Here is a 14,577-nt window from a genome sequence, read left to right as displayed (position 1 = left end):
TTGCTTTACGGTGCTCCGAAGGTTATTGTATGTGATAACGGAAAGCAGTTTGGGTCTCAACTTTTTAAGGAACTGGCAATGAAGTATAATGTGAGGATTTCGTACACCCCAAATTATCATCCACAGAGTAACCCGACAGAGAGAGTCAACCGCGTAATTGGAACAATGATCTCATCATATATAAACTCAAAAAATCATAATGAATGGGATAGTCATTTAGATGAGTTAGGTCATGCAATAAGAACCGCGGTGCATGAAACGACGGAGTATACTCCGTCTTATTTGTTTTTAGGTTGGGAGACCTCTGTCTCGAATTTAGCAGTGCCTAAAATAACACCATCTGGGTCGGAACTAGGGGTAGGTGATGCAATAGATAGGACCTATTATATAGAGAGCCTTAAAACGAGACATGACATTTTTAAACAGGTGCAAGCAAAACTAAGAATGGGTCATTTTAAGAGCAGTAATCACTATAATGCTAAAAGACGAGATGAATCATTTCAGTTAGGAGATATAGTCTGGAGACGTACTAAATGTCTGTCAAATGCAAATAAAAAGTTCATGGCTAAACTGGCGCCTAAATTCGAGAAAGCAATTATTGTTGAAAAATTGTCAGACATTGTTTTTAGATTAAATAATAAATACGGTAAGAGCATAGGGGTCTGGCACATTAAAGACCTCAAGCCTTATTATGTAAAAAATAAATAAATGGGATTTATTTATTTTATTGACGGAGGGGGCATGTAATGAACAAGTCAATTCATGTGATTGTGGACCGTCCGTCTTAGCGCTAAGGTTGACAATCTTTTGTATCACTATATTGTACTGTAGTTGGCCGTAACTGGTGATCAATTTTCGCCGCTGTCTTAACAGTCACTATGGCTCAGCGGTAGGCGCTCGGACTAGCGAACGGAAGGTCTGAGGTTCGAACCCCGCCGTGGATGAACTTTTTCATAGTTTTAGTTGTTTATTTTTAGAGGACAGGTTTCTTTGTTTAGTTGTCGTTTGAATTCATAACCGAGAGAATTGAAATAGAATTCAAACACAAAACACGTATCCTCCACTGGTGCAGTGAATAAGTTTCCGAAATAGCTTACCGAAATTTATGGTCATAAATCTGGATATCCCACTAGTGAGAGTGATTATCTTTTGGAAATTAAGTGCCATAATATTCCACAAAAGGGCGTAACGTAATGCCCTTTTCGATGGACGCACGGCAGAGTGTGCATAGACTGAGCTAGTCAGAAAGGCAGCGGGTAGGCAGAGAAACCCTGTCGAACACCGGACAAAATCTCTCCTGGCGCCCTCATAGTTTTAAGTCTAGGTTTAGTTAGTTAATAAACACTTATTCAGTCTGTATTTATAGTCTACATTATTTTAACTCCCTCGACAACACATAACACACTATGATATAGTTTAGTTGTTAAACGTTGTATAAGTTATATTTATAATTATCTAGTCTCAACATTTCATAGTTATAGAATAATTTGTTATAAATAACATAAACTAAAAAAATAATTTGTTATCAAATAAGTGTCATAAAATTCATGGTATAAATAAAATTATATTCGACAATTTAATTGCATGGTATGTGTGAAGTTATTGTTGTGATTCAAAAAATTTAAACAGACTAAAATGTATGTCCCATTAAATAAATTTCGTTTGTTTTTGTGTCTTATATAATCACTAATTAATTCGATATCGGCATTATCAGTGATAATATAAGCATACATTATCAGTTTATCAACTAGCTAGATCAACTATCAGAAAAGCGTGATGGATTTTAGACTAGCCGAAAGCACTAAAATTGTTAATATTTTCTACTTGTGTAGCGAAATAATATCAATTTTATTGCAACTGACTATCCGAAAGTGCAAACGTTGTTTATATTGATACTACGCGACTTTTTCTACTAAAATGATAAAATGTAACACTTTGGAATTTACTTTATTAAGTCATGAGAACTTTTATTCGGTTCGCAAAATATATTGAACGCTTAAATCGCACATTTTGAATTATACTAACGTAGAAACACTTACTGATTGTTGTGCAAAAAATGTATAAATGTCTATGAAACTCAAGGGACTGGCGAAGATACCTAACGCGTATAGAAAGGATAGCTTGTGCCATCTACGGAGGTGACCTCCGACGCATCGTCGTGGATGGCACCTAGGTACTATATTGTAAAGTATATTTTATGCGGTTAGACGTAACTAATTTAAAAATGCACCTTGTGTCGTAAGGATAAGAGTGGGATTGCGTTGAGTGGTCGTGGCTTGCCTGACGGCCGGTTGGCTTGGTACCTGGTCGAAATAAAGGAGCTTGAATGATATCTCACCTTTCGTTTTCATTCCTCACTTTTTCCCCTTTTCCGGACGTATACTTTGTATCTTTAGGTATTTAATAAAAGTAAACAAAATCTACCCTCAAATGGCTCCTTAAGCCAGTTGAGGGTAGTTGAAAACATTACATGACCCAATAATGTAGGTTAAAGTCCGGTCGTTCAGTGACTGATCCAGGCGGTTTTGTATTTGGTTGGTTAACCAATAAATGTTATAACTACCCGAAAATGTACAAATTGTCAGTTTACTTCTTTTTAATACCTAAAATATAAACTATAGGTATTTACCTACTATACCTACACACTGTAGGTATTTACGTAGCTTAAGTATTTAGCATGAAAGTGAGATTTGTTTATATTTTAAGTCGAAAAATAAACGAAAGCAATCTTATCTAGAAAATTGATAAGATTCGAACCAGTTTTATCTGAACTCTGATTTAAATTTTCGCGATTGTGACAATTAAACAGGAAATGATTCCGAATGTTAAACGATTACTCCAACCGAGAAGACCCATGGGCGCAATATCGCACCCAAAACTTCGGTGGGGCCTAATTTCAAAATGTATGTATGTCAAATATACGAGAGGCGCGTTTAGTTGCAATTATTATATAATGAAATCCCTAACAGCAGCCTGCCAACTGACAGCCTATATTAGTTAGCCTAGGCCTTTTTTTTAACGTTGGAGAAATGCGTTTACGCATGCCACCTGGCCCGGGGTGACCAGGAGCGATGACGGACTAACCAGTGGTAGATCTACAACCACCACCTAAGTCTAAAACCACCGACGAATGCCGACTCCGCCTTGTAGAGGAGCACCGCAGGATCACTATCAGCTATCAGCATTCGACTGCGTACGCCCCCCTAGTTAGCCTAGGCCTAATAGAGTTTAATAAAAATAATATGTATATATATGTATTGATATTAAGAAAGTAAGAAGTCGGTACACTACACTTTATGAAATTATTTAGGTACCTCGTGGGCAAAGTTTCATACTACAAGATGAGAAGATAAATTGAAAGGTATTCACAAATGTGCCCCGGGTCAACAGGTTGTAGGTACACTGGACACTTGTAAGTAACAAGCCTCTAAGAAAAGACCTATAGGTTTTTTTATAATTTATATTCACTAGTTCAACCTAGCTCAACATGTACATAAATACAGTCAATCCAATCAACACCAGCAATATTAACTGAGGCAACTCATTTTATGGTCCTAGAAAAGTTACCTTTGTCCCTATGCCTGTGGTGGTTTTAGGTTTAAGGTTATTAGGTATTGGTCTCCGGCTGACGCAGACAGCAGAATTACGCCATTTTATCGAAATATTGCTGTCCACGTGTAATGTAAGGCTGTAACGGCTGCGTCAACCGAAGACCAAGATCTTACAGATGTCGTTCAAGTCGGGTCAGGTTTACAGATGGCTGACTATGAAGCTGTAGAAGCTGGTGACCCTGGCGAAGGCCGAGGGGTGGCCGAGCTGGCAACCGGACGCTGCTACGAACGAGCTGATGCCCACCTGGAATATTACCATTGTACTTTAAAATTATGTATTTTGTCGACACACACACCATGTGATCAGATTAATATCATAACACCATCACAGCCCAGTGGCTACGGCTGCGGGGGTTTCCATAAGGATGGAGTTATCGTTAATCGTAATTTACAACAAAATTCTATGATGTTGTTGTAAGAAACCCCAATAGTAGAGAGCTTTCATAAGTTCATGCCAGGGTTTTGATCATCTTTATTCATTCTGTCCTCAGAAACATCTGTGACTTCACTCCAACTCGGTCATTACTATGCAGATCGCTACCGCGGTCCGTGGTAGCGCTATTTCTCATGGCCACTCCTTTATCTAACTATCTAATTCTATCTTCTTATTCCAATACTTCCACACAAATCTTACGACAAAATGCGAGAAACTTATGAAAAATATCTACAGTAACTTACCAAAATAGTCTGTCCGTTGGAGTTAATGACCAGCGGGCCGCCGGAGTCGCCGCCGCAGATGCCGACGCCTCCGATACCGTTGGTGCAGAGGGTGCTGTCCAGAATCCATTGACCGAAGCTGAGTTGGCACTGCGCCATCGAGATCACTTGCAGGGACACTTGGCTCACCACGCTGGCCGTCGATACGCCGGCTTGCACTGCAATAATAGTTATCAATTAAATGTTTTGTTCAATGCAAGAACTCGGTTCAGAACCAAGTCCACGCCACTAATTAGGAAAATAATGACGATAACTACTATGCTCTCTTCTTCTTCCTCGCTTTATCTCGGTATTTTGTCACGGCTCATGGGAGCCTGGGGTCCGCTTGACAACTAATCCCATGATTTTACGAAAGCGACTACCATCTGACCTTCGAACCCAAATGGGAAACTAGGCCTTATTGGGATTAGTCCGGTTTCCTGACGATGTTTTCCTTCACCGAAAACAACTCAGCTCAGCAACTGATGCTCTGCTGAAATGTGGACTTTCGTGTGTGCAATTTTTCACACTTTTTGACATAACGAAGCTCTGTAAATCCGTGAGGAAATATATTTTTCTAGTTTCTACGGATCTCGGTCAAACAGATCACTGTGTTACGTTCTTTCCTGTGGACATACACAAAGTTAAGGGCTATAAAGGTTAATTTTCTTATTTAACCCTAACCCACGTAAAAAGGTCCTCCTTTTATTTACAGAACTATGATAAAATCATTACTTACATGCCCACAAGCTGTTAACTATTGCCCACAGGGGAGAAAAATGTACAGTTCGCGCGAACACGCTAGTTTTCTCTCCTGTGGGCAATAGTTAACAGCTTGTGGGCATGTAAGTAATGATTTTATCATAGTTCTGTAAATAAAAGGAGGACCTTTTTACGTGGATAAGGGTTAAATAAGAAAATTAATCTTTATAGCCCTTAACTTTGTGTATGTCCACAGGAAAGAACGTAACACAGTGATCTGTTTGACCCATCTAATCGATTCCTCCTCCTGGCACACTCACAGTCACTGGTCTTGCCGTATCCAGAAGCAGTTGACCACAGACCCACAAATTGGTCCCACAGTTGAGTGGTGGACGGCAAGGCGACGGGCTGGATAATAGCTGAAACAAAAACAGTTTCAATTTCAATAGTCATAGGTAGTAATATTATCTCGTCCCATCTTTTACTAATGATAATGATAAATAACAAATATTGGTATTGCTGTTGATGCCCCAAATAAATAAAATAAACACTCTTAAATCCTTATCACACATAGAAGGTTATGTAGGTAGGAAAAATAATATCTTACCTGAGAAGGCTACATTGGTAGGCAAATAGATCACAGCGACATCATTGGCCAGAGTTGAGGGGTTCCACGCCGAATGCGTGATGACCTGCGACGTGCTGATCCTAGTACCGCCGATGAACAGCCAATTGGAACCCAGGACCACCTCAAACTGCCAGGCCTGCCTGATACCGTCGTTCCAGCAGTGGGCTGCGGTTACCAACCGATTGGCGGAGAGGAGTGAGGAGCCGCAGGCAGATTGACCAGCCACATTGATGAGGCTGATGACGAGACCCGCCTGGAAAAATCACATGCTAAATCATTTTTAAGGTTCCGTAGCTAAAGGGTAAAAACGGGACCCTATTACTAAGACTCCAGTGTATGTCACCAGGCTGTTTCTCAAGAACCGTGATAGCTAGACGGTTGAAATTTTCACAGATGATGTATTTCTGTTGCCGCTATAACAATAAATACTAAACAGAATAAAATAAATATCTACGTGGGGCTCCCATACAATAAACGTGATTTTTTTGCCGTTTTTTGCGTCATGGTACGGAAGCCTTCGTGTGCGTGTCCGACTCCAAGTAATCCAACTTGGCTTTTTTACTCATCGATGTCGCGGGTGATCAGAGCACTATGGCTTGGCACAATATAATACAATCTTTATTGCACACCTCAATAAAAAAAACAACGGGTTGCACTCCGGGAGTGCCGGCAGAAGTGAAAACTCAATTGTAACAGTTTTTCGATCAGGTCACGTGTCCGTCTTACGAAGCGTCTTACATCTTACGTCTTACGCTGTCGCGAGTTTAATATTTTTTCCCCATCACAAAAAGTGCACAGCGCCGCTAAAGAAGTTTTCACTTCAAAAACAGTGCTTCTCATATATAATTTTACTATTTTTTGCCATATTTGGCGGTCAAAAGCAAAACAAAGGGGAGCCGATTGAACATCACATCTAATAGTAATATTAATTATAATTACCTACTCACCAAGTAAGGATGAGCACCGGTTGACGCCACAACTCCTCCCACAATGAGAGGGTTAACCTGCGCGTCATCACGGTTGGCCAAGTCCCGGTCATCACGGCTGGCGAAGTACTGTTCTTCCGCTTCCTTAACCTTGGCCGCGTGAGGGATGCCCACGGCATCGTGGTACCCCAGGACTGGCTCCGCAGACGGCAGCGCCGAGGCCGCCGCCGCCGCCACTATAGCCAAACCAACCAACAGTGCCCGCATTCTTACTCAATGATAATCGGAATATGGTAAATCTTAAACAAGCTTTGATTTATATAACATTGTTATCGGCATTAATATGATGAATCGACCTAATCTTTTATTGAATGATTATCCCCGGAATTAATCAGATTTTTGATAACATGTCGGTACCTTTTATGCCTATATATATTCTATTTTATTCTAACATTTTATGCCTGCTGGATTAAATGGAAATTGGCTCTTTATTTAATTAATATTGAGTAATTGTCCAATCCAGTGGAAGAGGAAGTAGGCCTCCTGCCTTTACCCAGAAGGGGTCCATATTTCATTAAACATTAAGAACCAACATACAACAACAACAAATTAAACGCAATTCTGTTGCATGCACTGGACGGTAAACTGACGCAATTACCCTACTTATCGTTTAAATTTTTTTTGATTTGTCTATATTGTTATCATTCGTATTAGCATAATGAGGTGATAGTGTCCGCTTATCTTCAAATTATATTCAAATGAATTACTTACCTAATTGATGATATTCCGTATTTGACAATAACAAAACCGGGCGCCGGATTGTACTGAAAGAGGTACGTATTTCGTCGCTTTGCTACAGGTAGCTAAAAGTGTACATCCGTTCCATCGCAATTTTGGGGAAAGCCATAAGCCGCGCATTGCGCTGTCGCCACCTATGTAGCGGCCATATCTGTGCTGATCGTAACAGACGCGTTTTGTTAGAGAGTGAGTCTTCCGTACCTAGTACTATTAGAGTCTGTGCGAAAAGAGAAGAGTCGTAGAATGTATTGGATCCCATACATTTCACGACTCTTCTCTTTCCGCACAGACTCTATTTATTCTGTGCTCATACAGAAAACGTCGGCCTAAGGCTAAGCCTTTAAACCCGATGTAGTGCATAATTATTTTTCATCGTATTTTTACAGAAACGTGCGAACGTGTCTTGCTACGACCAGTCACTCTCGGTACAAAAAAAATACTGAGGTTGACTGAAGTAGCATCTGACAAATACGAACGTTTCCGAGAAAATACGATGGCACACAATTATGCACTACATCCTGTACTGTACAAGTAAGTGTACCTACATTATTTAAGTTTCCATTAGCGTTTTCTAATTTCTATATTAACGATTGCTATTTTGGCTAGGCCCCAGGTGCTTTAGCCAATCTCATACATATACTAATAAATACAGGCTATGAACGGGGCGCTCCAGAAGAGGGTGGCGCCCTCGTACGCTCCTAGTTGAGTTAATAATCTACATAATTTTGTACAAAGAAAGTGTTCTCATTATTTTATTAAAATTTTTGGGTGTCAGTTTTGTGACGGTCCATATAAAGTATATGCGGCACAAAACTGTCCATTTTTTGAGACACAGAGGAGCACGCCATTTTTCACCCCGCTCTATACACCGTGTTTTTTTTGATTTCCGTTAATTTCAAGGGTGCATTCCTGAGCTTAAATCAAGTAACTTTCTCAAAGACACCGATGTTCTAATTAAGTCAATTTCGGAGATAATCAATAATTTATTTTTTTCCTATAAGGCCTTTACAAGCGTGTACACTTGCCTTAGGGCCGGTTTACATATTGATTAGTGTTTAGAATGAGTTCATACATTTGCTACTAAACTTAAGTACAATCTCGGTCGATTGATGTACGAAATGACATTGATATGTCACAGATTTCAATTGTCTGGTTGAGTTGAATGTAATGCCCGTGTTACAACAACGCTATATGGTACATTTAATAACTTTTAAATTAACTATGCCGTTTAGTTCTCTTAAACATACTTAACCATACCCCGAAGTTAACGGAAATAAAAAAAAACACGGTGTATATAAACAATGAATGAGAAATGAAAACTCACTAATTGTAAAATAATAATTTTTGTACCTAAATGTACGGTTCAATGTGGCTCTCAACTTGTGGTACATATAATAAAAAAAGTTTTGGCTGTCACCAGACGATCTGTATAAATAAAATTATGGCAAGTAGTGGTCATCAGAGGGCCACCAACATCGAAAAATCGGAAAACTTTACCTGCCTCTCTGTCGCTCGAATATGCAATAGCGATGATTTTCGATGCTGGAAGTAGGCCCTCTGAAGTCTAATATCATAGGAAAGATGTAATAAGTATGTTATACGCGATTTTATTGAATCGGGCTCGTTGAAATCGTTTCGATGATTAGTAGGTAGGTAGTCTGTATGTTGGTTGTTCTTTTCTTGTATTTTCCATTGAGTCATTTGAGTCATAGACTACGAGATAATAAATTGATTGATACCTCCTAGCTAATGAAAACAGCCACGTACATATATCGACTATAATTACAGATAAATAGGTATCAGAAATAGATTATCAGTTCGTTAATAAAACCCTCGAAATGAACGTCAGATGATTAAAGCCAGGAAGGAAAATCTTATCGTGTGAAGTAATTAAATCTTTATTTTGCCGGTAAGCGATAAACAGTGTAGGTCGCAGACGTAACTTTAGAAAGTCACCCAAATGACAATGGCTCTTATACACCAAAAAATCGTCGATTACAATTAGCCCAGGTCTGGCCCAGGTAGATAAAATACAAAGTAGCGACGATGGGGGACATGGGGACATGGACACAAAACTGGTAGGTAGGTACTGGTAGGTAGGCCTAGGTTTCTCGAGTGGCGAACACGTCAGATGAGCTCGAACGGTTTTTTCGTTGATGTTTTGTACTACAACTTTTGACTGGTGCATAATGTTATAGATGAATTAACACAGCAGAACTATGATCGTCAGTAGGTAAAGCTTGTTATTACCGATGGCTAAAGGTAAAGTTTGTCTAGATTAGCTAGCATGTTATTGAAGTGCGATGCCGGTATTGTCGCTGATCCACTGCAGGTAACGCTGTACGCGCGTGAACACAGAGGGAAGTTCGTCGTTGCACCCACTCACGTCCACGAACGACGCCACGCCGATCTGATAACAATAACACTGCTGTTAAACTAGGACGCTAAGTCAAAAATTACTCAGCTGCATTTTTCAAGCTGTTGAGGCTTTTGGACCTTCGTCTCATCTTTCCCACGACCACATGTTCTTGCAAACACATATAAGCACAGATATAAGCAACATAAACTTACCAGAATAACTTCCTCTGTGGCATTATACCATATTGTCAATGGACCACCATTGTCTCCCTGAAAATCAAGAGTCACGATTGAGTCTGATCTGTCAATAAAACATCAGGAAATAGATCAATTGTTACGCTCGCAACCCGCAACACATATCCTTGTGGCAGTCTAAATACATCGTCATCAGCTTCTTTCGAAGCGTTGATGTTTATATTACAAGATTACTTGTCTGATACTGATACTGATACTAGGGGCAACTCCAGCCAGCAGATCCTGCAGCAAGGACTAGGAAGAGGAGACTATAGGGGGGAGCCGGAGTTGAGGCAAATAGCCCTGTATGCTCGCATGACTCTGCTGATTCAACCTAAACGGCAGCGAGTCAGTGGAGGTGTCAGCGTCACCTCACACCGGCTAAGCCTCAAACGCGAAATCAAACAAAGTACGCGCGCAAACCAGCTTATTACGCAACAACCCCTGTCACCACTCCGTAGGCGCCCGCAGCCGGCCCGAGGCACCGGAGCACCCAGTAGATAGGACAGGAGTGTAGGGTTTGCAGTCAGGATAGTAGGAGAGACGGGAGATTTTTAGCCGACCCGAATACAAGGCATCGTAAAGTCAGCATGGGGTAGATAGATACTATACTTGGTGTGTAATAAATACTAGGTGTGAGGATGTGTGACTGCAATTATGACCCTCATCTTTTCCCCTCCTTTGTAGAAACCTGGATAGCCCCGCGTTGATGTTTATATTACAAGATTACTTGTCGGTTAAATACCTTGCATGTGCCGGCCGTAGCGTGGAAGCCACACACCATATTGGCAGGCAGCTGGTCGAAATACTGTATGTTGCACATCGTGTCCGTCATCACCGTCATCAGCTTCTCTCGAAGCGTTGGTGATACGAATTCCACACCTGTTTATTAAGGATTTAAAATAATGAAGTTAATTTACCTACTTGTCTTATAACGTTATATTTAATAAATATTAGGACTAGGAATACGAGAATTTTACCTGGCGCCGCGATTCCCCACCCAGATGCCGTGGCTCCCAACCCAGCGAAATTAAAATTGGATATACTCAGGTACGGAAGGCGGACTACATCGATGGTCTCTGAAATAACGAGAGGTCTCCATCTCCATTGAAAGGATTAGAAAATGAAACAGGTACTGTAGTGCATAGTTATTTTTCCATCGTATTTTCACGGAAACGTACGAACGTGTCTTGCTATTTCAGTCAGTCTCGGTACCAAAAGTACTGAGGTTGACTGAAGTAGCATGACAAATACTGCATATACAACAACAAAAAACAATTAAGTACCTAATCGAATTTAAACTGTTGTGAGACATACTAACATTGAATAATTTTACGGTTTAGACTCACTTGTTGGCGACATGGTTCGGAGACCCCAGGTCTCCTTTCTCAAGCACTGACAGTGCGAGCAGCGTTCACGACAGCCGTGTATCGCGTACTGCGGCTCGCCGCGTCGCACGCTGCGACGCGAGTGCGAGTGACGAAAAACAAGTGAGTCTAAACCGTAAAGTTATTCAAAATTTAGTACCTCTGCACTAGCACACACAGTTAATACCTGTAAGCTGCATGACGTTAGCGAGCCTCATGAGTGCGATGTCATTGGAAAAAGAGTCCGGATCCCAGTCTGGGTGGACCCGGACCTCATCCACATTCACGATGCGACGCCCGTTCTCGTACCGGTCGTACAGCGAGTGTGCGCCCAGGATAGCCTGCAAAACCAAAGATTAACAGAAAAAATAGTCACTCCGAAATGTATAAGTATTGTAAAAGAGTACTTGTACTACTTAGATTGTAAGCTACATATGTACTTAAATTGTAGTACCCTTACAGGGTTCACAGCTTGTTCACCATTCTAATGTAAGACCTAATTGTACCTATGAAAGCAATAAATTACTGATTACTGATTAATAGAAGCCAATGGGTTGTGGTAGCAGCTTTGCACGGCCGTCAGCACCATTGCGGGCAGTGGCAGATTTGCAGTCTTTGCCGCCCTAGCCCAGCGGCTACAGGTTGCCGCCCCTTTCTCATCACCCATCATATTGACTACATTTTGAGTTGTTCTTGTTATCATCAGCGAATGTTTTGTCACAATTTGCCGCCCTAGGCCCAGGCTTACTAAGACTTGGCCTTAGGTCAAATCCGCCACTGCTCACAAAGAGCGTGGCCACGTCATTAAACATTATACCTACCTACACGTTGTCGACCTGCTGACCGTTGTGGTAGCAGCAGTGCGCGGCCGTCAGCAGCACCCACTCCGAGTGAGGCAACCACCGCAGAGCCTCACCTCGTGTTCACTCACATGAGTATAGAGCATGGCCACAACATGAAACATTGCATGCCTGCACGTTGTCGACCTGCTGACCGTTGTGGTAGCAGCAGTGCGTGGCCGTCAGCACCCACTCCGAGTGAGCCAACCACCACAGAGCCTCACCTCGTATTCACTCACAGGAGAACCTATTAAAGAGCATAGCCACGACATTAAACATTATACCTACCTGCACGTTATCGACCTGCTGATCGTTGTGGTAGCAGCAGTGCGCGGCCGTCAGCACCCACTGCGCGTGAGCCAACCGCAGAGCCCCACATCGTAATCACTCACACGAGTATTAGCGCATGACTACAACATGAAACATTGAATACCTGCACGTTGTCGACCTGCTGACCGTTGTGGTAGCAGCAGTGCGCGGGCGTCAGCACCCACTCCGGGTGAGCCAACCGCAGAGCCCCACCTCGTATCGCTCACACGAGTATTAGCGCATGACTACAACATGAAACATTGAATACCTGCACGTTGTCGACCTGCTGACCGTTGTGGTAGCAGCAGTGCGCGGCCGTCAGCACCCACTCCGGGTGGACGAGCGAACCGCCGCAGAACCCCACTTCACCCGTGGTTCCCACTCGCGAGTACAGGGCGACCTACAATGAGGTTATAAACCCACGGATTATAATGGTTCCAAACAAAAGTGTGAAGTTTATATTTGTTTCTTTGGATTTGGCATATAGGTAAAGACAGCAACTGCCTTAAGTATTGTCGATTATCCTCTCTCTCTTTAGGTACTTCTACTAAATACGTATTTAGATATCAATCTTTTGAACGCCATCGTCACAGACGGCAATTGACGTCAACGCAAAATCGTGACAACGACGCCAAAGACGGCAGTTGACGTCGATCGTTTTTTGATGAACATCTACTGAAAAACACCCCACTGTTAGGTTGGCATGATTTATTCACAAAATTGAACTTTACCCCCGTGGCGTTAGTGGCACGGCACGGCAAATGGATGCGCCGTTTGGCGTTCAAAAGGTTAAACTAGAATTACCATTTACCTAAGGGCCCCCCCACCTCTGGCGTCTTTCGAGCGTCGGCGTCTGTCGGCGTCGGTCCAGCGCTATGGAAAATGACGTCGCTGCGCAGTTGCGTCGACGTTGTGTCGACGTCGGCCATAGAATTGTAGACGCCGACGCTCGAAAGACGCCAGATGTGGGGGGGCCCTTACCTAACATCTAATACTCCGCACCCTCGTTGAGGTCTGGCAACCTCACCTTCTCTTGAATTGTCATTGAGTGGAACAAGATTATTACCTATTAGTGTAAATATATACCTACGTATACTTACCTACATATTTCTTAGTGCTCCATCATGGAGTAGGTATTTTGGTTCCAGACAAAGTAGGTAAACGAACTACTGATTCTAAATAATCAAACTATAAGTACTGATAATAGTGATAATCAAAGTATTCACTAATAAGATTTTACAAAACCATATGTGACGTCCCTCGGGTAAAGGTACCTTATGGCTGTTGGCGCTTACGCTATTATTAACGCCGCTCCGATATTATTGCGGCGCTATGCGACGTAAGCGCCAGCCGCAATAAGGTACCTTTTACCGTGGAACGTCACATATTTCTTACCTGAAAAGGCCTAGAATTCTGTTCCGTGATGTCCCCTCCAATGATCCTCGCCTGTCGGCTCGTAATTTGGCACGACTCATCATGGCACAGCTGCCAGGCGTACAGCGTAATAGGCAAACTTAACAACAGTAGTTGTTTCAACATTGCCGCTACTGTTTTATATTTAACTGTTGAATAACTTCTATTTCAAAACTTTATTTATGGCCTGCCGGAAATAGGTGACCATTTATTTTTGGCCAAGATAATTCTTTTAGCACATATTCAAGGTTCTAATAAAGGGTCAAATCTCAAAAAAATGTGTTGTATTTTTTTACACATACGCAAATTGTATCACAGTAGGCATATTCTAACACGGTCTATCTGTATAAAACTGATGCTAAGAGCTAGCCCAGTTTATCCCATTGGCATTATCTGTCTTTATCAGTGATAGGAGTCATCGGAGAAATGTTAGATATAGGCGATAAGACTTCTTCAAATATTTAACTATGTCCTGGTTCTCACGTCATAATTTAGTACGATGTGCATGTACATTATAACAGTTCCAAATTATTCTAAGTATATCGTATACAGAGATGTGAAAAATACTTTATAAAAATACACACACAAGTATTTAAATACAAAATACAAATACTTCCTTGATAATACTATTTCAAATGCAAAATAGTTTTTGAATTTGTATTTAAATACAAAATACGAAATAGGTATTTTCAAAAT

At 41.5% G+C, this 14,577-nt stretch overlaps 1 protein-coding gene across 1 annotated transcript; it reads right to left on the bottom strand.

Moving 5' to 3' along the window:
• Positions 1–3,721: 3,721 nt before the first annotated feature.
• On the bottom strand, positions 3,722–14,021 carry LOC134671601 (polyserase-2-like). The gene is made up of 12 exons (XM_063529459.1): positions 13,864–14,021; positions 12,737–12,868; positions 11,508–11,661; positions 10,934–11,032; positions 10,699–10,835; positions 9,933–9,989; positions 9,710–9,771; positions 6,585–6,831; positions 5,617–5,890; positions 5,330–5,428; positions 4,290–4,486; positions 3,722–3,855 (listed from the first exon to the last, which is right to left on the bottom strand). The coding sequence occupies exons 1-12, from the start codon at positions 14,005–14,007 to the stop codon at positions 3,751–3,753; spliced, it is 1,707 nt and encodes a 568-aa protein (XP_063385529.1). The 5' UTR covers positions 14,008–14,021; the 3' UTR covers positions 3,722–3,750.
• Positions 14,022–14,577: the final 556 nt, after the last annotated feature.

This window comes from Cydia fagiglandana, chromosome 15 (assembly GCF_963556715.1).
Source record: "Cydia fagiglandana chromosome 15, ilCydFagi1.1, whole genome shotgun sequence".
Classification (NCBI taxonomy): domain Eukaryota; kingdom Metazoa; phylum Arthropoda; class Insecta; order Lepidoptera; family Tortricidae; genus Cydia; species Cydia fagiglandana.
This window is presented reverse-complemented; position numbering and strand designations above follow the sequence as displayed.